The sequence below is a fragment of the Lepisma saccharinum genome, chromosome 18 (assembly GCF_977018435.1).
Source record: "Lepisma saccharinum chromosome 18, izLepSacc3.1, whole genome shotgun sequence".
NCBI lineage: Eukaryota > Metazoa > Arthropoda > Insecta > Zygentoma > Lepismatidae > Lepisma > Lepisma saccharinum.
The window spans coordinates 14571115-14597749 of NC_139246.1; the positions used below are offsets into that span (position 1 = coordinate 14571115).

The 26635-nt window shown below is 35.8% G+C and overlaps 1 protein-coding gene across 1 annotated transcript in view; it reads left to right on the forward strand.

Annotated features, from left to right (window-relative positions):
• LOC146002670 (solute carrier family 13 member 2-like) overlaps positions 1 to 24319 on the forward strand; it is a 101365-nt gene extending 77046 nt beyond the window's left edge. The window contains exons 12-13 of the mRNA XM_083140634.1: positions 10453 to 10590; positions 24188 to 24319. Coding sequence (XP_082996760.1) covers positions 10453 to 10590; positions 24188 to 24319 — 270 coding nt within the window. The remainder of the gene's footprint in view (positions 1 to 10452; positions 10591 to 24187) is intronic.
• Positions 24320 to 26635: the final 2316 nt, after the last annotated feature.

The window sequence follows — 26635 nt, forward strand, 5'->3', positions numbered from 1 at the left end:
GAAAGTATTTTATTGTTCTCAATATACGTAATACTTATGAAAAAAATCTTATCTATACAACTGTAAATGCAATGGAGAAATCATATAGAACAACTAAAATATATATCTGGTAAAGTATGTGGAATTTATGACTTAAAAAAACTTTTACATACAATTTTTAAAAAAATATATGAACACATTTTTAACTCTGTAGCTTCATTGTGTTTAACACACTTATAGAAAATCGAAAAACATGCTGCTTCAGTCATAAATTGACATGTTGTTCTTCCTCTATACATGCGAAAGCAGCAACAAATTAGGTTAAATAAAGAATATCTACATCACTTGAAAAAGTGATAAGCAAAGAAAACACTGTCGGGATCGACTTAGTTGATTGCTTATTTTTCCAATTGCATTACATACATGTAAGAATAACCATGGAGATCCCATATTGCAACAAAACAAGAACTAATATGACCATTTATTCACCAATTGGAAATTGTCTTGATTTTCCAATTTGTTTCAGTTGAGATTCTGTTTGGAACCAATACATTCCGATACCTATATTAGGCATCCAATAGAATCTGATTTATTCCAATTGAAACCAATTCAATCCAATTGAAATTTCAATTGGAACCAATGGAAAATTCCAACTGGGATTGCCTGTGACTGTGAAATACGACAACTGAAAGATATGGCTTGTAGATTTAATACGGGCATTACTACAGTGTATCGTAGCACTTCACAATGAAAACATTACAGTAGTTGTACAAAATGGCAGCCCCCAGTGTCGATACAGGCTCAACAGCATCAGCAAGATGGAGCATCCGCTCTTAACATCCCTGGAGGGGTACTGCAAGGGCTCGGCTCGGCTCTGTCCCAATCGTCAGTCGTTATTGCCAGGCAGTGATCCTTAATTTTGTCCGTATTACATCTATAAGCAACATCTTACAGTTGTCTTATTCCATTGTCATAGACAGCCCCAACTAGTTTTGGCTTACAACTTTTTAAGGTTTCTTGCACAAGTATATAAGGTAAAGTGCCCGAAATCTGTCCCCTGCCCTAAATTCGTCCCCCTCTTCAACTTCCATGGAAACTGTTACCATCTTACGAGAGCAGCAGGAAAATCTTCAGAACCATTTGGTTGCCTACTGGCAGTGACGTAGTTGCTTTGTTCTGTTCATTTACGCTTTAATTTTTCAAAAATAGTTTGTCTGAAAGCTTGCTACAGTGTGAAATCAATTTGAAACAGTTATATTGACGCCTCGCACTACGTTTTTCATCATTTAGTGATTGATAGATTAGTACTTTAATATTGAGTTCCAGTTGTCACAGCCATGTAGCTGTAGTCGTTTGGTCAGGACCAGTCGCTATTGTTGTTATAACTGGACTCCTAAATCCGTCCCCTGTGAGATTCTCAAATCCGTCCCGGGTACGGATTTAGGACCCCCCTATGTATTTTTCTTGTGATATATTTTATTTTTTTAGACTAGTTTCGATTGATGTATGATCATTTGTCGACCTTTTTATAATGTGTTTAACACTTCTATGCCTTATTCTTGATAGTGTCGTCGCCTTGTAATCAAGGGGTCCCGGGTTCGATACCCGGTGGAGGTACAAGTGGTTCGGATCCCACTTTAAACTGTAGGTCCAGTCCCGATTAGCCTTACTGTGCATAAAGTGGACTTAAAACAACAAATCAATCAATCAATGCCTTATTCTTGAAAAGAAAATTAATGCTAATTAAATTAAACTTATTTGTTATTTACTTCTATGAAGTAAATAACAAATTTAAGAATTACATCAAGTGTGGCACCAGGGGGCACGTGCCTTCCTCCTCACTCAACAGACAAGCTACAGCCTTTGGATGTAGCATTTATATTTTCTCTGAAAACTCTATACACCAGTACCATGCGGTGACCATTTAGATAGTCGAAGCACTGAATATATATTTTTTAAATAAAAAATAATACATCAGGGGTAGACTTGCCTTGATAAAAACACCACCCACCATTGCTTTACAGCATTTTAGTCATTCACGGCCTTCGCGAAAATGCCTCTCGACACTTTCGGGGAGTCTAAATATCCTGGTAATTATGCAAAATTCGAATTGCATACCAAAGCAGTGCTTCGGTAGCTTACCTTGTATGCACGGCACTGCTATAGGCAAAGACTATAGAGCAATGGTTGGCCTCTAACCCACAGAATTGTGAGGAAACTACAAGTATCCACTTTGGTCTGTGAAGCGTACCTTCGTGCTGCTACTCTTGAAACTGCCGTCAATGGATTTAGGAAAACTGGAATTCATCCGTTTGATCCCGATGTCTTTCAAGAGCATGACTTCATAGCTAGGCAAATTGAAGAGCCAGAGGTGCCTGGCAACAGTGATTTATCCACACCCCCCTAACACCCCCCCAACACCCTCCCAAATTTTGACGAACACCCCCCAAGCAGAAATGTGGAACACCCCCCCTGTAGGGGGGTGTAAGTATGGATTTTTATATCAACAATAGAATAACAATACTCCAACACAAAGGAACCATTTGTAGCTCTACCAGAAGCGTAGTCCAATGGACCTTTCGATCAACTACAACCAAAGTGTCAAAGAAGGAGGGTGGAATTCAGCATGGTCATTTCCTGGAAACACCAGCTTCCTTGACAAGGCTTTGGAAGGAACACTGCCATCTGGAAAATATCAAACTGACCTCTCGCCCTTCTTCCAGGGAGACATACCGCACACAGTGTTGACAGTTTAGCGTTTGAATACCTAAATAAATATTTCTTAAATACGTTACAGATTTGTAAATTGAACCCCTGAGTCAATTAAATTTACATTTTGTTGCATTTTCCTTTCGATTCGTTCATGTGAAAAATGTACGATAAAAGTAAGGGAAGATATTCAAAGATACAGGTTTGACTTCTTGTAGTGAATTGTGTTACTATGGTTAGCAACACTTTTTTCTGTAACTTGGGCGAGATGGATGATTCTGGAGTGGTAGAGAAGAGAACAGTCAAATGACTAAGGCCTTAGGTCAGAATCTCAGTGTAGCATCTCAGTTCATGTGTTGTCGTTCTGCTTAGTGTAACTGTCTGAAACTTTATTGCAAAAGTGGTTGAAGAAGATACGGGATTTTGACAAAGAGAATAAAATCGGACAGAAAGAAACCGAAAGGGGTGAGTAGAGAAGCAGTGACACTATATGTAGGTATAATCTCTCCCAACGGATATTCATAAAGTCCCGGGTTCGATCCCCGGCCGGTTCAAATCCGGAAACTTTTCTAACGTTGGAAGCGGCCTCGGCGCCCACCCAGCGTCGAATAACATGGGTACCTGGGGTAAACCCTGGGGGGTAAAGGCGGTCAGGGGCGTGATGCTGATCAAATCACCCCCACTCACGACCGGATCAAGGAAGTGTGGTTTTTGCCCCCACACCTCCTATACGCCTTCATGGCGTGGTGCTAAGCACAGGGGAGCACTTTACCTTTTTTACCAATATAAAATTTACTGACAGAGTATTTGATATAAAACGGCAAATATTTCATGAAGAACCGAAGTGATTCATTCACGTCTATAGTTGATGTATGTAACCATTTTTGTGGCTCTAAGAGTTCTTACCTCTGTAAAAGAAACTATATATTAGAAAGAGAGTTGTAAAAATAGGGGGGGGGGGTCGCACGAGGTGGTTGCCTGGGAGCTAAGGACAAATGGGGTGTCGGACAAGCAAAACAGATAAAAATAGAAAAGCGTTAACGTCGTGGTGACCTGTGAAATTACTGGCATCCTATTAAATTAAAGTTATTGTCAGTTTGCAAAGATATATATTTAGTAAAAATTGTCTTACTCTTTATATGTAGGCTAGTTGGTTCCCTGACATAATGACATATTTAATTTTTTGCAACTTTTAAGAGGAAGCAAAGGAAGTATAAGGAATTAAACATACAAGTAAATTTAATTTACATTAAGTCCCAAATTTATATCTGACCATAGGCGCACCAGTGGGGGCACGACGGCGCTTGCCACTCACTACCTGCTGGAAAACGTAGAGATAAAAATTTTGTTTGCTTCATTGTGCTCTTTGTGCTGGAAAGTGAAAGAAATGCTATTCAATTTTTAAATAATTGAAAATAAAACATTACTTCAATTTAGAAGTGAAAATTCCTTGCCTTCCCTTTGCAGCTAACATGCCATACGTTTATTTGCACATGTTTTTTAGTTTTCTTTTAAGGCAAAGATACACATGACTAGAGTCTCTCGTCCAGTATTTGAAAGATAAACTCTGAACAGCATCAAGAGTATTTTCCAAAGTTTTGTAAGGGTATAGGACTTCAATATGAAATTCGTTGACCGATTTCGTTCAAAAGCAATACCAGGCATCTATCAACTTGCATCCCAACTTCCCACTATATTTTAAAGTCTTCGTAACCATGCTCATAAAAATATATAGTTTCATTACTTTATTTCAGTTTGTGAATCATTGTTTAAATAGAGATTTGAAAACAACAGCAGAATTTGTAACTCACTCGCAACATAGAACTATTAAACTTATATATATCTGCATATTTTCTAACTGAAGCTAGAACAGGAGGGGCCAGGGGCCATGTGCTGAGGTAAAGAGGGCGCCGAACTAGCAAAGCAAGATTGTAAAGAGTAAACATCGTGGGGATACTGTGAAATGAAAGTATTGTCGCTATGTTTAATTAATAATATGCATTATCAGTTTGCAAAGAAATAGTTCTAAAAATTTTCTTGCTCGCTTCGCTCGCAGTGTATTAATTTATTAAAGATTCATATTATATTTGTATTCAGGCATGCAAGCGCGCGCACACCCATGCAATGCATTTTCACTGATATTTCATCGATGAATTGGGCACCCCCTAAGATGAACTCCGTCTTACACCTACGACAAGAAACATACAAATAAAGTTAGAGAATATTGCGCAAGTGTTCCTAATTTCTTTAAAACTAGCTTAAGAATTGCATGAAATGGTTTCTGGTAATAATATGTTTAAATTTTGTGTTTTTCAATGTCATCTCTTGTCTTTTGTTTCTCAATGTCATCCCTTGTATTTTGTCTAACGATTGATTAAATCAAGTGGTGAACTTTATTGGAAAGCAATACTCGAAACGTTAGACTGACATGTTAACATTTTCACAAAAATCTATTTTCCATCTTTTCCTGCATTTGACATATCTTTTCTACTGAAATGTTACGTGAAGGAAAGGGGTGGTTGAGTTGATCTATGGAAACATCTACGAACAAATGTAAGTAGAAACGGTCCAAAGTATTCACTTAACATCCCCAAACTTACACCCCCCCAAAAGTTTCCAACACCCCCCCAAGAGAAAAATCCTGGATAAACCCCTGCCTGGCAATGGAGGAAATGATGACAACCAGAATTCTCCAGCTCAACCTCAAGTGGTCAGTCCAAGAGACATCCAGGAAGTTCCAGTAATCGAGCCTTCCACATCTTCTAAAGCCAGAACCTCATTCTTGGTAACAGGAAGTCCACATAAGATGTCTCTAAAAGTCTCAAAATCCTTCCAGTGGTGTCATGAGATGTGTTCATCTTCAACAAAAGTCAAAACCTTTGTTTGCGATTTTTGTCTGGATGGGAAAAAGATGTAACCAGGCCCATACATGCCCCCCTCGAGCCATGAAAAAATTTAATTTGAACGTAAAAAACCTACAAATATTACGTTGATGGTTTTTCAAATTTTGCATGAATTTCGATTTTGTCCTTGCACAAATTAGTAGGTTGTTTGTGGAGAGAGACAGGCTCTAGAAGTCTGCAGTCTGCAATAGTGGGCTATTTTAGTTCTATAACCATTGACGCAAGGCTATCAGACATTCCGGTTTTGTCAGGACAGTCCATTCCTTTAAATCCATGTCCTAACTTGCTATAAGGGAAGAAAGACTCAGCGCCAGTGCAGACATTGTACTGGTTATGTAGGACTTTCTGTAGAATACTGTGTACATTTTTAAAATTGCCTGAACTTTTTATGAGTCAGAAACAGTTGTTTGATGACATTCGACAAATATTGAATGGTTTCTTCTATTATAGTGTCACTAATGTTTCATATAATTAGAATAGAGGGCAATTTTCTATACTCTTTACATTACTGAAGAAAGGTTTCCCTTATGACTGCAATACAAAACCAACCATATAAGGGTAGTTAGCTCTCCACCCACACCGCAAGGTCTGTGATCCCTTTTCGCCACCACTGAGCAGAAGGATAAAAAACTTTGTTTTCTTTATCCAACATCAGGGTTTTTGTGCAACTGATGTCCATTCTGCCACTCAATGGCTTAGGGTTAATTAATATTATGTAAATAGGAGAATCCACTTGACAGCAGAATCGTTGCTATATTTTTGTGGTAAAAGAATGCCTGAAGTACTTTTAACATATATTGTTATTTGTCCAAAACACTCAAGAAATTAAGTACATTATTATTTACTAAATTCTGTCAATCGGAATTTGTTTTACTGCAACATTTCTTCTTTTCTACTTGTAATTGTCTTGAACATAAATACACAGTGGTGTGACCGTACAACAGACAACTTTCACAGTGTGCAGAGGACATCAAGGCCAAAAAAATGTGTGCTACGAGCCATTGAAAAAGGCATTTTCTATCCCACATGTATGCATCCTCATTTAATAGCTTCTTGATTGCCACTGACATTTATTTTTACTGTTGAATAAGATTCTAAAAGTGAAAACACGCCATGGAAGCAATATTATGCCAGCAGACACACTGCAAGGGTGATGTCACTTAGCCGTTTCCTTCAGATAATTTATTTACAGGTTTCGCATTGACTCCAAATTCCTTGACAACTGGAGGAGTCAGGTAAACAAGGCTAGGATGAGGTCATTGGAAACAAATTATTTTTTAAAAAAAGCTTTCAAAACCTGGAAAAGTCAGGAGAATGAAATGATTTTTGCTTGGCAGAATTTGTAATCTGAAACACGTTTCGTTTTATCTTCCCAACAATCTTTCTTTTTGGGTAATATTTGCTTATAAAAAGGTTGTTTCATTTTATTTTTCATTTATTTTCAAAAATGTTTACCGAACGTGATTCATTTGATTAACTAATAAAGTTGAAGTGTAACTCTTATTTTTTAGCATGTTAAATCATTACACAAGTTATGTAAAATACCTGGAAAAGTCAGGGATTTTGCAAAATGGGTGTGAACCCTCATCTATCAACCCCACAGACATATGTTGCTTTTTGTAGGCTATTTGAATTCTTTGCATTATGCACACATGTAGTCTACCTGTTTGTTTGTTTTTTGTTTTTTTTTTATTTTTCTTTGCTCTCTGACACAAACAAATGTCAGTATCAACTGCAAATATTTGTCACGTGGTTGCATACATACGAGGTTATAAAATGCTGTTATTCAACATTTTGTAGCAAAATGAGTATATTTCTCTACCCATCTTCTCCCATACACCCCCCCACACACACTTATATATATATATATATATATATATAAAAATCCTGGGCACGGGCCTGGATGTAACTTAAGTATAAAAATGTATAAACATGTTTTCATCTCAATAAATTTATTACAAGAGATTTTAACACTGTTTTAATCAAATTTGCCATAAAATAAATAAGTAGATAATAACTGGAAAGGGGGGACGGAATTAGGACACCTTTGATTATTTTTTTTTTTGGTTAAGAAAGATTTATTTAGTAGAATCACACCAGCAGCACTAGTAGGTATGGAGTTGAGTTGCTTCAATCAGTTGTTGAATTATTTTTAACTTTAAACAAATTTTCAGAATTGAAGATTTGGCTTAGGGGGACGGTATTTGGTCACTTTACCTTATGCATTGCTTGCATTGTAGAATTATTTCTTTGTAGTCTATGGTTATTGCAAGCATAAGAAGACAGTTTTTCATTGTGACATTTCAGGAGAACACACGCTCCTTTCAGACATTTATTTTTAGTTTAATTAAAGATACAGTTATAAGCAGGGTGGTATTTGTAGGGGGGAGGGTTTTTCCCCCTCTGGGAACTTGTGTCCCCCTCTGCTTGATAAATTTTATCGATGGAAGGAAATGTTATATGGCATAAAGCCATTATCTCATGCTGTCCCTAGACAGTCAGTAGAATACCCCCCTAACTGCCACCTCCCGGAGAGGGTGGCAGTTGGGCTTAGGCCAGGGTAAAACATGAGATTCTCAGGGCAACTAAAACTGATTGATAACTTATTTGAGACTGAGAAAAGGAGAACAAAGGAAACAACTTGTTTAACCTACTACAGAAGGCACAAAGCACCGTATATTCTTATTTTTTTGGTGTTACATTAAATTTATATACAGGATTGTATTTAAAGCTGTCTCTTTGTTTCTGTTTCTTGGTAACATATATCTCTATTAAACATATTTCATCTACTGGGAGGCTTCTTCTTCTTCTTCTTTATGGATACGAGGTGGGCTTCTTCTTCTATTAGCTAATAGGCTTCTTCTTCTATTCACTAATAAGCTTCCCCTCTCTATTGGTTAATGGACTTCTTCTTCATCTATTGGTTAATAGGCTTCTTCTTCTATCAATTAGTTAATAGACTTCTTCTTCTATCAATTGGTTAATAGACTTCTTCTTCTATCAATTGCTTAATAGACTTCTTCTTCTATCAATTGGTTAATAGGTTTCTTCTTCTACTAATCAGTATACTTATTCATCCATTTATTAGTGGACTACTTCTTCTACTAATCAGTATACTTATTCATCCATTCATTAGTGGACTACTTCTTCTACTAATCAATATACTTATTCTTCTGTAAACTTCTTCTTCTATTAATCAATATACTTATTCTTCTATTCATTAGTAGACATCTTCTTCTACTAATCAGTATACTTATTCTTCTATAAACTTCTTTAGTTAATATATTTCTTCTTGTATCGATGAAATCATATACCTTTCATATATTTATTCTTCTGGTAAATATATCTCTACAAAAGCACCTATATCCAAATTCCTTCATTTATTAAACAATGGATTGGTTCCCGTATCTTCCCTGCTATGTTTCCCTTCTTTTTTGGGCTTTGTCTAAGATACAACAATAATTCAAATCAATATTTTGCTGCACGATGGCTTGATACAAGCAGAGTAAAGGTGTTAATCTAGGGGCGCCGCCTGTCCCATGCTCGACCTCAATCCAGGTCAGCAATATATGTGCCACAACAGAAGTGCTTGGGGGCCGCCACTGACTTGGTGCTGCACCGGGGAAAACAACCAAAAAGGTCGTTCCTACTAAGACGATAGAGAATATAAAATAGTAATAGCTTTTTAACTTCATTAATCTTTACATACAATCACATATGCTGCACGTGTCAATCATTTCTTTATCTCACCTTTATCCATCTCCATTGTTTATCTCAGTTCATAAATTGATGTAAGCACAATTAATTTTAGTTCACCAAACACTTTCATTCAATTCGCATATGCATTGTTACTATAATCTGCGATCCTAATATGTCTTCCATGTGCTGCCATCTATAATTCCTTATTTCAATCATTAGCCATAAGGTTTACATGTGCGGCTACGTAACACAACTGGAAATTTCTTAAATACCACACTGGTTATAACAATGGTTATAACTGTATCTTTAATCAAACTAAAAATATATGTCTGATGAAAGGAGTGTGTGTTCTCCTGAAACGTCATAACAAAACCTGTGTTTTTATGCTTGTATTAACCATAGACTACAAGTGGAAATAACTTTTTAATGATGCATGTCCGGACTGGCGTTGCTTATCTTATATTGGTACTTGGGTGAGTCTCCCTTGTAGTTTGATTCAAGGTCATGGAAACACCCTGTATACAAAATATCATCCTGATCCAAGTGCAGAATTGTCTTTTGTGAAAACAAAATTATGACTTTATATTCACTGTATGATTGATTATAAGTCTCTCTATATTTAATGACGAGTCACTAGTTACAAATGAACAAGTTCATGGACATAATACAAGACAAGGAAAAGACGTTCAGACTAACTCTTGACAGACAGATCACCACATTTTGTGAGTGTAAAATTCAACAACATCCTTCTTGGCTAAAAAATGTCACTTCTAAGAATAAACTGCAGTTAATCCAGCAATACCTCATGGACAGAACTCTGTGAATTCTAAAATAGATTGGGAACAAATGTTGATCCCACATACCTTACTCAATACTGTAACACATAAATTTAAAGAATAATGCATCTTTTATTAAAAATCATGCATATAGGCTACTATATATTTTTATTATAGGTACCATGTTTATAATTGTTTTTAATTGTAAATGTAATGTACAATTAGCGCAAATTGATGCATCACATTTGCATTATGTAAAAATCGTTTGTTTTTATGCTGTAATATTTCTCATAGAGTGTAGCTTGTTTTATGTATTCATGTAGCTGACTTTATCTATACCCATGAGATAATGGGTCAAGGGATAAATAATGATTATGATTTTACAGAGCAAAGTTGTTTGTATGCACCCCATGACCCTGATGTCGCCTGCAGTTCTCTGTTCTTCATATGCCTTCATGTTGCCTGTAGGCACTGCGCCTAATGCCTTGGTAGCTGATGCTGGACCAGTCCCTACAATCGTCATGGTATGTACATTTTTTTTACCTCCATATATTTTACTTGACAAAGAGGCATAAGTACCAGTTGCAATGTTTTGTGTCAGTAATAATTAGAAGCAAAGTAACTATGTGGTGGTGTAGTGATAATGCTGTTGCCTTGCAATTCAGGGGTCTCAGGTTCAAACCCCGATGAAGGCACATTGCAAAGTGGTTTATATCCCACATTAAAATGTAGGTCCACTACCGATTAGCCTATCTAGCATAAAGTAGATTTGCAACTTTGAAAGTATTGAGAGCTAATAATAAGAAATCCTTCACTTGCGATGCTTTCACCAAAGCAGAATGAAAAAATTGTAAATGGTGCATATGCCACTGTCAGATAAGTGACAGTATAACAAATAGATTAAATATCTGTTGCTACTTTGACGATTTTTTAAGGTTGTACTAAAGGTACAATCATCATCATGAACAAATGTTATTGGACTTACAGCTTACATCTGGCTATTTATGCCCAGCATAAATATACACTTTTGATATATATTTTACACATAAAGCTCACATACACTCTCAAATATCTTGCTTTTATATAACTACTTTCAATCATTCGTCACTTTTTAAAATAATACAATTTCATGTAAGCTTGTCTTAAAAATAGGGGTGTGGGGGACAGAATTTTTTTGGTCGGGTGGGATTGGGACAGGAAATTTTTTTAATCCCGACATTCGGGATGGAAAAAATTTGCAATTTCCCAACAAAGTCAGGAAATTTTCAGGACGGGAAATGTTCGAAATTTCCCGAAGCTCTGGAAATCTCGAATTCTACATGTCATTTTCAAATGAAGTGATTGTTTTTGCATTTCTGGAATAAAAACAAACAATTTCCGATACATTCCAGAAACTTGCAATGCAGAAAACGTCGAGAATTACCAATTTTTTAAAATGGCCATTTGGTATTTCCGACTGCCCGGGATCCTGAAAAGTTGGGAAGTCATTTCCCAAAGTTGCGATCGAGACGGGAAATTTTTTTCCTGATCCCAGCCCCAACTTTTCGGGATCCCGCACACCCCTACTTAAAAATGTAAGTATAATGTATCCAATTTGAATATCTGGTGCAAACAACAATGAAATCAAATTTATGGGAAAAGGCACATTCATTTTTGATAATGTTTTGTACAAAGTCTTTCCCTTCTCTGCATGAATAGGACATTCCAAAATAATATGATGAGCATCACCCCTTAAATTACTAGTCACAATTTGGAGGTTTTGAAATGTGCATTTTCAATAAATAATATGTTCTCGCGTGACTGCTTCTTAGTCTGTTTATTAAAACAATTACAGTTCTTGATTCTTTATAATCTACATATAAATATAATTAAGATAGGTACATGCAGGTTGGTCCATCAGGGTATTTATTTATGGAAAATGATATCAAGTTGGCTAGTTTGAAATTAAAAAGTAAGTAGATGTGCATCAGTTTTACTGATTTTTGATCAATTAGTTGTTCTCATTAGCAAGAGGACCAGTGCAACAGCAATGGAAAGTATTCATAGTCCAAAATGTTAACATAAACTTATTGCATTGTATTATGTTTTTGTCTTAATATTCCCAAAGTAGGAAAGAAAATAGACAGAAAAATGTGTTCAATTTTTACCTGAAGTGGACCCATTAAGGGCAATAATTGAAAACATTTTGCAATTATGTTTCAAGCAACTCCTGTATTGACTATCACATAAGTGAAGATAATTATAGATGGCCCATTTTGTACAGCAGTACTTTACCACGTTTCTCGCTTTCATCAGGGCCTCCAGGATGGTGTAGTGGTGGCGTCATTGCCTTGTAATCAAAGGGTCCCAGGTTTGGTACCTGGGGGTGGCACATAGTGGTTGGGATCCTACTTTAAACTGTAGGCCCAGCCCCGATTAGCCTGTGCATCAAGTGCACTTGAAACACCAACTCAATCAATCAATTGTTTCCATCAGAGTTTTTTACCATATTTTCTTCACAAAATTGCAGGAGGAAGTTATGTCTGCAATATACCAATGTTTGTTATACTCTCTCTAACGATTTATCTAGTAGTGTTGGGCGATATACCGTTCAGATGATATATCGCAATGTAGAAAAAATATCGTCCAGGCGATATCAACTAGATGATATAATCATCATGAAATTTTGGTGATATACAACATGTCCATAAATATACTGTCATACTTTAAAGTGATATTACATCACTTTCGATAATCCTATTTAAATGAAATTGGTGACATTTTAAATATTTTATTTTACAACTCATAGACATTGAATGAGGCCCCCAGGAGTGGCCCTGCAGACATCAAGGCGATATTCCCATTCATGCCACATACGCTCCAACATATCCACAGGGATGGACTGGATTGCAGAAGTGATGCAAATTTGCAGTTCTTGCAGGTTTTGAGGCAATGGGGGTACATAGACACACTCTTTTATGTAACCCCATAAAAAAGAAGTCACAGACCGTCAAGTCAGGTGACCTCGACGGCCAATTGTAGAAGTCATTATCATCATTTACGGCACTTCCAATCCATCTTCCTGGAAGCCGCTCATTCAGATGTTTCCGAACATGTAAATGCCAGTGAAAAGGTGCTCCATCTTGTTGAAAAATAAATTCATTACCTTCATTTTCTTCCAATTGTGGAAATAACCATTCAGTGAGTATGTCTAGATAAGCTGGACCTTTCACAGTGGCCTCTCGAAAGAAAAATGGGCCATAAACTTGACGTTTCGATACGGCACAAAAGACATTCACTTTAGGGGAGTCTCTTTCAACTTCCAAAATTACATGTGGTTTCTCACTCCCCCAAATCCTTACATTATGTCTGTTCACTTTTCCACCAACGTGGAATGTTGCCTCATCACTGAAAATTATTTTTCCTGACAGATTTACGCTATCCTCCATTAGTAACATAAAATGTTCAGAGAAATCTAACCATTTTACAGGGTCATCAGGTTTCAACTTGTGCACTAATTGCAGTTTGTAGGGGTGAAACTTCAGTCGCGTACGCAGGATCTTAGATACGGTGGATTTAGGGATGTTCAACTGCTGACTAGCTCTACGTACAGACTTCTTAGGACTACGAACAAATGCCTCCCACACTTGTTCCACAATTCCCGCATTGACAGATGGTCTCCCTGAATGGCCTTTTCTTTGATGACATATGCAGCCATGATCCACAAAATCCTGGTACCACTTCAAAATTGAAGTGTGTGAAGGAGCCTGATTTTGAAACCTTCGCCTATAAGAACGCTGAACATTCACCAAACTCTGGGTGGAATGATATTCTAAAACACACCAACTACGTTCTTAAATCTTCTGTAATAACAACACAATTTTAAAGGAAAACATTCACATGTAACCTGCCTGCCTGCTAAATATCCAACAATGAACCCGCATCATCCATTGTTGTCAGGAGTGAATTTATTTCAGTTTCTATGTTTGATCTCGTTCATTGTTGTCCATTGCTGATATTGGTGTCCATTGTTGACATGCACAAAAATATTTGAGTTTTTCTTTCAAATGTCACCAATTTCATTTAAATACGATTATCCAAAGCGACGTAATACCACTTTAAAGTATGACAGTATATTTATGGACATTGTGTATATCATGTTAACGATATATTGTTACAATATTTTGGCAATATATATCGTGTTTGCTATATTGCCTTGACATTTGGTGATATATATTGTGTTGGCGATATATCGACATCATACTTGGTGATATATCATGTCGGCAATATATCATTATGATATTTGGCGATATATATCATGTCAGTGATATATTATCACAATATTTGGCATTGTATCATGTTGGCGATATATCGTCACGATATTTGGCAATATATATCGTGGAGATGATATATCGCCGATATGCAAAATATATATATTGTCTGTGACGATATTTTCTTGACAATATATTGCGAAATCAAATTTCCGATATCATCCATCCCTATTATCCAGTCCTTTGCCTTTTAAGGGAGCAAAGATTAATTCTAGAACCTTGCCCTTTTCAGAGTCATGTTTTACTTGAAAAGTATCTTACAGAAATAACACAATTTTGAAGAAAGAAAAATAAAAGTGTCCTGGTTCCACAATAGACGTCAGTAACGTGTGGCTGTGCATGGAATTTTATTACTTGTTTGTGGTGCTATTTTTTTTCTTTCAGTTACTCTAGTATACAGTTCACAATTTCTAACTACTCAACCAGATATTAATACCTGTTGCAACATCATTTCTTGAGTGCAGTATGGGCTCTTGAGTTATAGTAAATCATTACCATTCAAGCAAGTTGTCTGGGTTTGGAAAACAAAAAAGTGTGTGTATTCCACAAACTGTGATGGTACATAGCTGTAGTTGTCAGTTAAATCTGTTGTTCTTTTTACAATATTTCAAAGGTGTTCCTTACTATTTTTTTTTAAAGATGCTTTGATTAGATTCACTTAAGATGCTTCAATTGGATTTGCTTATCTGCAAAAGGAACATTAAAATAGTGTGTAGTTTATGACACTATTTGAATATGAATATATATATATATATATATATATATATATATATATATATATATATATATATATATATATATATATATATATATAACACAGGAATAGGATCAGAAAAGGTACCAGGAGGGCGAATAGATACAAATGATGAAGGAGACAATAAACACTTACCACACGAAGAGAAATAATTCTATATTTTGCGATCTAAGTCTCATTTTCAAGACAGAAGAAAGAAAGATCGCGAAATATAGAATTATTTCTCTTCGTGTGGTAAGTGTTTACTGTCTCCTTCATCATTTGTATATATATCATTTGTATATATATATATATATTTATTTATTTATGTTACATTGTTACAACTGTAGACAGTGAAATATGAAACTTCCTGATCTTCTGTAAGTAGATATGAAAAATAATGGAGCACTATAGTGGTTGACGATATCATCCTGTAATTAAAGGGTTGCTGGTTTGATTCACAGTAAGAACTCACTTCAGGTCCAATTTCATAATATTTTTTAAATATTGATGAGTCTAACAGGAACAAAATATAAAGCAGCATATATGGTTACGTTCACAGAATTTACAAAATAATTGTTAGAAATGTTTTCATAGTAGAGCGGTCAGTGCAATACGTTATGGAATCGGGTCCCTCTAGTTCCAAATTGATATGTTCTTCACTCATATTTCCTCTCCAACATATCCTTCCCAGTCCATCTTTTTTCCTCTATTGTGCAATGATATCAAGGTTATATTTGTTAAACTGTCTTGTTAGGTTCCTTAAAGCTCCTATCCGTAGAGCTCGGATTTGTATGTAATATCATATTCTATTCGTTTCTAGATACATACCTTCAACAGGAAATTGTCAACGAATTATATAACTGACATGATTTTGCATAAATTTTATGTCACACATTTTTACATATTTGCAAGGATAAACATATTTTACATATTTGCTAGTTTTACAAAGAACAACATATTTTGGTAATTTTTTACTACTCTTGATTCTTTTTCCTATATATTCGATCTCTGAAACATGATTAAGAAAATTTATAGCTCATGTGATCTCATATTTTCTAATCAATAAGTTGCATAGTGCTTACAATCACCTAAAATTGACTGCCACATCGAAAGACAGGCTGGAGAAAAAAAAAGAAAGAAAACGGGAACTGTTATTCATCGAACGATGCTAGAGTCTCTCCCCCCACCATTTTTTCTGGTTACATATTCTCGTTTCCTTTTTAGATGTGGGCAAAGCACCTAGAAACATGGCATCGGTAGACAAGAAATTTACTTTCTTTCCTATATGTAGAGAGTTACGCAATATGTTACCTCTGTACAAAAAGTACAAAAGTAGTTATGTATTTTCATTCAATTGTTCTTTCTGTAATTTTTTTTAAATAAATTGGGTCTACAATAATGTGCGATATGAAAATTAATTAATACTTGACAAAATTGGTTTCTTAAATATGTATATGCTGTTGTGCTTTTTTGAGTTTATAAATTTGATACAAATTTTAATTTGTACAATTTGTCATTAATATTATGTTCAATATGTTCAAATAAAATAAATATCTAGCAGAATTCTTGAAATTGCTTGGATACTCATACATATTTAGCTACATCATATTCTTTTGATAATACATATTTTGATACATATTTTATCAATTATTATTACATGTTTGTTTATGTACATATTTTGTACTTTGATATTACATAAAAATCCAGGTCTAGTGATAATACATTCCATGTTTTGATCCTCACTCATTCTCACACATTTCTGTCTGGCTGACTTGAAGGCTTCACAATTGTTTTTAACTGGCAGAAATGGTTTGTCACACACCAAAACTCCTAACATGAGATACCAGGATTTGTTTTGAATTTATTCCCCTGGCACAGTTGGCTTCACTACCCCTAACAAATCTGCCCTACCCTTGGACTTCAGTTAGGTTCCCTTAGCCTTAGGGAATTCCCTCCTTCCTGCAAGGCAGCAGGGCTGAGCTTATTTAGTGGCATCTCTTCCTCTCCACATCACACTATTTTCTTCGGAGCATTGTAATATTTATTGAGACATAGTTGCCAATCTATATTTCACTAACTCCTCCAATTCTGCTGCAATATTGCAAAAGTATAAAAGATTATTTCTCTGTGTACATTCATTTCACTACAATCAAGGCACTTTTACCACCATTTTGGTAACTTTAATACCTATGGCATAGAAAAATGGCCGGTCCCTGTGGCGAAGTGGTTAGCTCATTGTGCTAAGATGCCAGGGTCCCGGGTTCAAACCCTGGCCTGGGCATGGATGTTTGTGAGTGTCCATTCATCAGTTTCATCATATCATCACTCATCCCCATCTTTGCAAATTAGCCAAAAGTGGCACAAAAATTGAAGTAAAATAAACCAAATTAATCAATCAATCAATCATAGAAAAACGGTGGTTGGTACCAAAGCCAATTGCACAAGAAGCGCTCCAGCTCCTCATCTCTCTCGAAACGTTGACCTCTCAACATCTCCTTAAGTGGTTCAAACAAATGAGAAATCACAGGGTGTGAGATCAGGGCTATAAGGAAGATGTTTTAGCACAGTTTTATCATTTTTTTTCTTGAATTGAAGTCTTGAATTGAGGAGTCCCAGGCTCAATACCTGATGGAAGCACATAGTGATTTGGATCCCACTTTAAATTGTAGGCCCAGTTCCAATTAGCCAATCTGTGCATAAAAGAAGTGGGCTTAAAAGAAAAACTGCAAATGTCATCCACAGTTAAGCATCAATCTTGTTCAATCAGCTGCCGGACTGCTTGAATGTGGTCTGCCATCAGGCTTGTTTTGGGCTGTCATGTATGAGTAATGAGTCATACTCTGCATGTGTTCACATCCACTCACAAACTTTTTATGCCATGCAAATGCTTGGGTTTTTGATAATGTTTCACTACAGAACTGCTGCTTAATCTTTCAAAATTTCGCTTGTATTTACACATTCTTCGGCGAGAAATTTAACAACAGTACATTATGCAACTTAGACAGACATTGGTTGCTTACTCATCATGCTTGCTACTGATTGGATGTTTTGACAATGAAGTGCATGGTATATAACAAGTCTCAGCCATACCCACTTTAACCCCCGCATGGTCCTAAGTTAATATATGTATTTCTTCAGCTGTAAGAAACAAATTCCGGTTTATGACTGTCCCATGTAAATGCAATATGGATGCAGTGCTTCAAAGTGTTCTTGCCCAAGACAAGCTTTGGAGTAGAGTGCTGCATGGAACCACTTCTGCTTGCTCAAACTCGTTCAAGTTTCCCACAGTCAAGTGTGCACTCATAGTGAAATGATTGGCAACATCCCGTATTTCAGACCCTAATAAGCAGCAGTGTCAACCCATACATGGAAGGAAACCACTCTATGCAATTACAATTCTAAATAATAATTCAGTTTATTATTATCAAATACAATATGTATGAAAGTATGCAATATCTACAGACCAAAACGTCAAATGGATACACATGCTGACAGACCTGCCTAAACTATTAAAAATATTGTATCACAGTGCAACAAGTACGTGTACATCATTGTACACTTACCAAAAAGAATAATCATATTCTACGAAATAATAATATGCAGTTATAACATTCATTGGAATATCATTTTATTGTGAGAATAATTATAGAAACATAAAATGTCAGCATAGGTAGTTTCAGCCCATAATCATCTATTTCATTTTCACATATCACTGTGTATTGCAAGATATACAAAACTGCATTGTATGAGATGATGACTATGTTCACTTAACTTTCAATTTCGCTGCATCTTTTACTTCACGATCCATTTTTGAGGTCCCACTACCACAGACAAATGACTATGTGTACTAATAGGCTTTGAGAGTTCGATTGTATTCCGCTCGTTTGAGCGTTTTTCGAACTATCGAGTGCTCGAGCGAAAAGCCCTCATTGGAGAGTACTTTAGTTTGGAGAGTACATCTGCTTGCACAGCTACCTATGTAGGAACTCCATGACTAACATGAAACAACATAACTAATTGGTGTTTCAATCAAATTAGTTTTTCCTGTAGACAGTAATTTGAACACTTGTGCATGCTTAACTAATGATTTCAACCACATATATTAAATATCCTTAATGTTCATTACTAGACTGTCTTATTTGTTGAAATTTAAGCAACGGAATAGATCAGAAGCAAAATTAAATGAAGCGTTTATGATTTCTGGTTCAAAGACCATTAATTTAATGTATATTTGAAGCGAATCGCAGGGTGGCTACTCACCGGGAATTCCTTGAATTCCAGGAATTATGCGTGAATTCTGCTTGAACTTTTCTCCATTTTTCAACTTTTTAAAGATCCCAATTTCATTGAATTTATACATACATACTGAGGCAAGTATTTCACAGTTTAGCTTTCATTTTTATTGACTAAGGAAAAGCAAAATAAAATAAAAGAGAATTCTCTCAATGCGTTTGCTTTGTTGGTGTCCTTTACAGAACAATCTACAATTGTATCTGACAGACAGAAGATTATTATAAGATAATATATCTTAAAGTTAATTTCTTTAAGTTGATTAGGTAAATTTGAAATTCTTCTACAAATTACAATTTTTCGTAGATTATATATATATACTATATCCCATAACATTTGTGACTTTTATTCTTAGATGCATTTCTAGTCTGAGTATGTGAAATGGCAATAGTAATCTCCGCACCTTACATTAAATACATATACTGCTCAATTGATTTGAATTACAATTTTTGGATACACTGGAATCGCACAGACCATTTATATTGTTAATATATTTGTGTTTGTATGTGGGTGGTGAGAGACTGTAATACCTAAGTTTGGAATAGGGAAAATACCTGCTTGTACACTTGAATTTTTGGAAAGTTTGCCTTGAAAACCGGGAATTATACTTGAATTTTATCATGGCCCTAGACTGGCCACCCTGAAATTGGAGCCATATAGCATTAAATATGCACATTTTACTGATTTCAACAGTAGATCCAAGATGGAGGCCAACATGGTAACTTTCTCCTGCCTAGATTTTTCTAGACTTGTGATATGTTTTGGATAGTTTTCTGATTCCAAAGAATCATATCATTTGATGATTTCACCAGAGATGACTGATCTAAATCCTAAGTGTCACAGTAGGTGATGTATCCCCACATACAATTCTGATAGCCCTTGGAGTATGTAGTTTTAAAAATATATTTTTTACTCTTTGCAGATAAAGATTGGATTCTTGCTGATGACATTATGTACACTTGTCACTATATTTCTTGCATTGACGTACCAGCAGTATGTATTTGGTTTCGATTATTTTCCAAAGTATGCCGATCCAAAAAATACATCAGGCTGTGTTCACTGAATTATTTTATGAAGAAATATTGTTGAAATCATCAGGTTCTCATTTTGAGTTTTTGCTAAGGAATGCTCCAGATGGAAGCCTTACATTTCATGTTCTATACTGTAAGACTTATTTGAGCTTGGAAGTATTTAATAAAAGTATATCCTGTGATTAAATTGATACTGTGTTTCCGAGTTATTTATGTGAGCAGTGACTTGGATGTGATATGAGTGTGTCTAAACCAACTCTGAGAAATCCAAATGTGGCAATTCATGTGGCCATCTGGCAAGCACTTCTGTTCACCCCCACCCAAAAAAGAAACCTTTTATTACTGAAGGGCATGTAAATATATTTTCAAAATATACTCTATGCTCTGAATTTGCTCCATGAAACACATTAAATCGTAACGTTCACGAGGGAACTGAGATCGAATCCAGGTAGTGTAGCTCATACATCATTCATGCTCACTAATGGCATACTTGCTGTTCATGGTGAGTTTAATGGCAATGTGTAAGAGGTGATAAATATACACATCAATGGCAAAACATAAAACTTGAGTTTTATACCCCCGAAGAAAAGATCAGCATAGTAAAATGGAATGATATACCTGTCTCTGCCTGGAGATGGAAATTCAGCGGTGAGCGATTATGGTCGTGACTGTACAATATCCCAAGAGTTTGACTTGCAACTCCCTCTCATGTTTCCTCTCTCAATCCTTGTTCTGTCCCTCTCAAAGTTAATTTTAACACTGGCCTCTCTTGTCCCAGATATTTATTGTCATAGATTTTACTAAGTAATGCAGAGTCAATTACCTCTATCCATAGGCGCCGACTCCATGGGGCTTGGGGGCTCGAGCCCTCCAATATTAACGATGTGAGGGCAGAGCCCCCCAAATAATTTGCTTAAGATGATCTAATGTATTACTTTGCTTCTCTTGTAAAGTTTACTCTGAATTGGGCCACATGAACTTAACTTTAAATACACATTTGAAATGTTCTAGACCATCAACGCTGGGGGGCTGAGACAGCTAAACCATCAACTTTGGGATGGGGGGGGGGGGTATGACCAGAGACAGCAAAACACACGACTTATTACTATATACTAACGTAAGTATATAATTATGAGTATTGTTAACATTTTTACTAAAAAGAGTTTCAAAAGACGATGTGCATGAACTAGGGGAGTGGATGGGACGTTCGGGCTACAAATGGCTCTCACATGACATTCAGAACGAGATCGTTGATATATTAGGGAGATATGTTTTGCGCTCCGTGGTAGCAGATATTAAAAGTTGAGAATGTGAACAATTGACATTCTGCATTCGAACTGTGAATGAAAATGTTTATATTTTTAAAGAATTCATGGGCTTTTATGAGATTCTGAACAGTGAGGCCAAAACTTAAAATAAGAGAGGGAGTGAGTCATTTATTAATTTATTTCAGTCATCAGAGCCCCCTGTCCAATAATTTTGACAAGTCGGCGCCCCTGCCTGTATCCTCTTCCTGAGTTTCACCTGATTACATGTTTACGCTGTTGGTGACCAGGAAGAGCTTAGGTAATGTCTGATACTGCATTCCTGATTGTAAAGTTCCTGTCTGGGATTTTGAGCTGTTTCAATCTAATGTAGTTTCAATATTTGAGGATTATTATGAAATGAAGCTAAAAATAAACTTTTAACTGTTAGCACCCAAGACCATGTTACACTCAAAACTATCTGGACTGTTTTTCAGGCTCATGCTTTCGAAATTTGCAGTAATGTACAAAACAAATATAAAGAACAACTGTTCACTATGGCAGTGGTATGCATTCTGGGTAGTCTAGATCTACTGCACCTACCCAGCTAAAATAACATTAACTGCATGTGGAATCTTAGCACGTGCAAGTGATGTGAATAAAACATTTCCATCTTTGCCTCTTCATGTTCCTCAATGTCTCAGCAGCAGCCTGTATTGGTTCAGGGGCCCCACAATGAGCATAGCTGTATTGAATGCAATTCCTCCTGGCCCTGCAGCAAGCATAAGAAAATACTTGCTTAGTGACATTGTTCAGCTGGCACATGCATTGTGGCTCACTGAGGGCTGCCATTGAATGTGTTCTACACGTTGATAAGCACAGCGTAGTATGACATGATATCATGTATTTTATTCTCTGAATGTGTTGTGTGTGCAATTGAAGATGTGGTGGTCAAGAAATTACTTTCAGTGAGAAACGTGATATGAATGTAGGGTGACTTTTGCCAGCACCTGCAAACTTGAAAGTTTTACATAAATAAAAGAAGAAGGAATATTTTCGCTATTTTCATGTTCATGAATATGTATAGACTAATTGGTTAGGCTAACCAACCATTATTATTTTGTAATAATAATTACAGTGGAACCACGATTTTACATTTTTTCAGGGGACCGAGCTGAAGAAACTTAAAATGTGGAAAATGTAAAATGGAGGAAAATTTATTAACATTTTGCTATGTTGGGACCATCAAAATTGAATGTATATACGGGAAAATGTAAAATTGAGGAACGTAAAATCGGAGTTCCATTATATTATATTATTTTGTAATGAATGGAATGTGTGGAACATAGAAAATGAAGTCTACAACAACTTAAATAATCTCAACAATGCTGTCACAAAACATGAATGATCTCGAGTCATTTGTGTTCACATGTTCAGCATTTTAAAGCAGAACAATAATGTATCATAGTTTTGAAAAGTATAGTTTACATTGATGCTTGTTACAGATATAAAGTTAGAGGCAATAGTTTTCATGCATCTACTTTGGAATTTCATGTTTTGTATATAATGTTAAATGCCCTATTAACCAGACCTGATCATTTCTATTCTATTACCTATATTTGCTTTTGAATTTCTTCTGCCCTTGTCCTAAGTGGTTTATATTGAACCTCATATTGTGACAGCCACCCATCCGAATACTGTTCAGCGAGCATGCTGCGTGACTTGTGTTGCATTAAGCCGGTTGCCATATGTATTTTATTATTGTATGTAAACAATAATATTGTTTCAGAGTAATCCAACAATGCTGACTTTCTGTTATTGTTGATTTCCACCTTTACTGAAATAATTCATGTGTTACAATAAGGATTGAATGTTTGTTTTATTACTTATCAATCAATGCAATGGAAATTGTTGTGGATAATTTATTATGATCATTGCCATATCTAAATAATACATACTGTAGTTCTTCGAATTGAAGACGCCATCGAATCTAAGGTGCACCTGAATTTTCACCTAATTTTTTCAGAAAAAAAAAATCTTCGAATTTAAGGCACAGGAATATGCACAAAGAGGAATGACTATTTGTTGTAAAATGTTCATTGTTGTCCTAACACAGCAAATTTAAAGGGGAAAAATTTTGTTGAGCATTTTCTTATCTGTAAAACGAAATGTTGATTGTTGTATTGCAGTTACCGGTATTTTTAAGGATAGTTAAGAAAAAAATATTTACTCTGTAACTACCGGCATTAGAGACTGCAGTAGATTCTATGTTGTACGTGCATGAAATATTTATATTGTGTAGTATATACAGTACATCGAATTGAAGACGCCATCGAATCTAAGGCGCACCTGAATTTTGGACGTCTAAAATCTGACAAAAACCTGCACCTTAGATTCAAAGAACTACGGTATGTAACGTTCTTGTAGAAAGAATGCACATAGCACTTCTTGATTCCCAATATGCAGACCTCTAGAATGTATTTCATTGCTCCCTTCTTGATACTTTGCAGGAAGAGTGGGATAAGGTAACAGGGAACGAGCTTGAAGCTATCAAACCCACCATTGGTGGGTTCATGGCTTTCCTCATACCGTCCCTTTGGTCAAGAAGGAGTTACTCTAACTCGGCTTCCAATTGGACATAGCCATCTCACCAGTGACCATTTGCTGCAAGTGCTGGCCCCTCTAATGTGTAATATCATGTAATGCTATTTTTAGTGTTCATCATATTCTTATTGAATGCCATGAATTTATGATAGTTACTGCAATGTTTTTACTTTACACCCGCCTACCACGAGCCACATACTAGGGTGTCCCAAAATGAATGTTACCATTACAAATGTAAATAACATCTTTATTAATCAATCTGTTGACAAGAAATTTGAATGACACATGTTATACAGACAGGAGATTCATTATTTAGGCGTGGACTTCATTATTCGCCAGACAGACACGTGCCCTTTCCATGGCTTGTTCCACGACTTTTCTTAATGTGTTTGGGCCAATAGCTTGAATCGCCTGGATGTTGTTTTTGAGATTGGGGTGTGTCCTGGGCTTACTTCTAAGCAACCCATAGCTAAAAGTCTGGTGCTGTTAAATCAGGGGATCTGGGATGCCAGTTAAAGTTAGAGTATCGAGAGATTACCCATTCTCCAAAGATCTCCCTTAACAGCTACATTGTCTGTGTGGCCGTATGTGCTGTTGCACTATCCTGCTGGCACCAACAATGAATCTCCTGTTTGTATACTATGTGTCATTCAAATTTCTTGTCAACAGATTGATTAATAAAGATGTTATTTACATTTGAAATGGTAACATTCATTTTGGGACACCCTGTACATGTCAATGCATTTATGATTACACTATAGTGCAACTACTCCTACAATTGCTGATAATTTAATTTCTAAATGTACGGAACCGTAGTCTAAATGAATATGAGCTGAATTTGAAATTTTCACAAAATAGGCAAATTTCTTCAACATCTACTATCTTGAAACTTGAAAACTGTTTATTTCAAATGCTGCTTTTCTACTTCCGGGTTTAAGCACAACAGGAATCAAAAGTAGACTAATTCTCAAGGTATCTAGCAGGTGTAAAAATTTTAGCTCACAGGTGACAGTTATTTTAGTCAATATTTGGAATTTTGTTCCCCATCACTAGGGATACAAATTTATGGTAAATAAAAACTGACGAGAGCGGTAAATAAAATGTTAGATCAGCAGTGGAAAAAAAAATTGACACACACTTTTTCATTATGAGAGGAAACAACATACAAAAGAGCTATAAATTGATAAACTACTTCATTTTTATATACTGTACACATACACAAGTACTTAGCAGTGCAACCAAAAAGAAAACATCAACACAAAATCACTTCATTTCTAAATTGCATATCTCAAGTGATTTATTCATTGTATGTATTTAAAGGATATCCTTGCTGTTCAACAAATAAAATAATAACTACTGCACATACACAAACACATGTTGAAAATCACATGATGATAATCAAAATTTATTCATGACTGAACACAAATGACACCATTGTTTCCCTTGATGTGCGGGAACAGACTAATCTTATCTCTGCTACAGCTAGCAAGTTCAATGAAACTGGAAGTTAAGTAGACATTCGGGGGAAGAAAAGAATTCAGCTTTACAGGGAGCGAATTTTTCGAACTGAGATTATGCGCATGGGAAATCCCAATTTGCAGCATCTTCCTGATGTGATCGAAGATAAAATGTTCTTCAGCTGCAATTGGTAGGAACCTTTTGATGATATTTCACGATTATTTCGCGAAAAAGCATTCATTTCGTGGAAAAGCACACATTTCGCATTACTTCGCAAATAAAACTCATGCATATTTCATCATTGGGGGTGTAGTTATGTGCAGAATGTTCAAAATTGCATCTTTTTTTCACATTTCGCGATTTCGCGCATTGCGAAAATTCAATGTCCCTTCCCATTACACACCTAAAGTGTGCGTTTTGTACCAAAATGTGAACCTAAATAGTCTTCCATCAATCTCTACTGTTTGATGCAATCAGCCTTCACTTCACACAAGTGACACACATAGACGCTGTAGTCATACATCCAGGAGCTAGAACATGGACTAGAGAGTAGCGCCCCACTCATGTATTTCTGTAATCATGGCTCTCATAGATCAAAGTATATCCGTGTGAAATTTCACTAAATTACATCATTTAATTTGAAAGTTTTAAGGGAAAAATCAGGAACCGGTATTTTTGTACTCAAATATCTGTTTCTAAAAATAATTGTAATTTACATTTACGTTCTTAGGTTTCTCCTAATGTTAACTTTTCTTTCTTGATGTGCTTCAGATACAAGAGTGTCTTCTGAGTAGATGAATTTGTTCTATAGAAAAGTAGGCTTTGTTTACACTAGGGATGACCAAATCTGGATAAAATTTTATCCGGATATTGCATAATTTTCCATCTGGATTTCA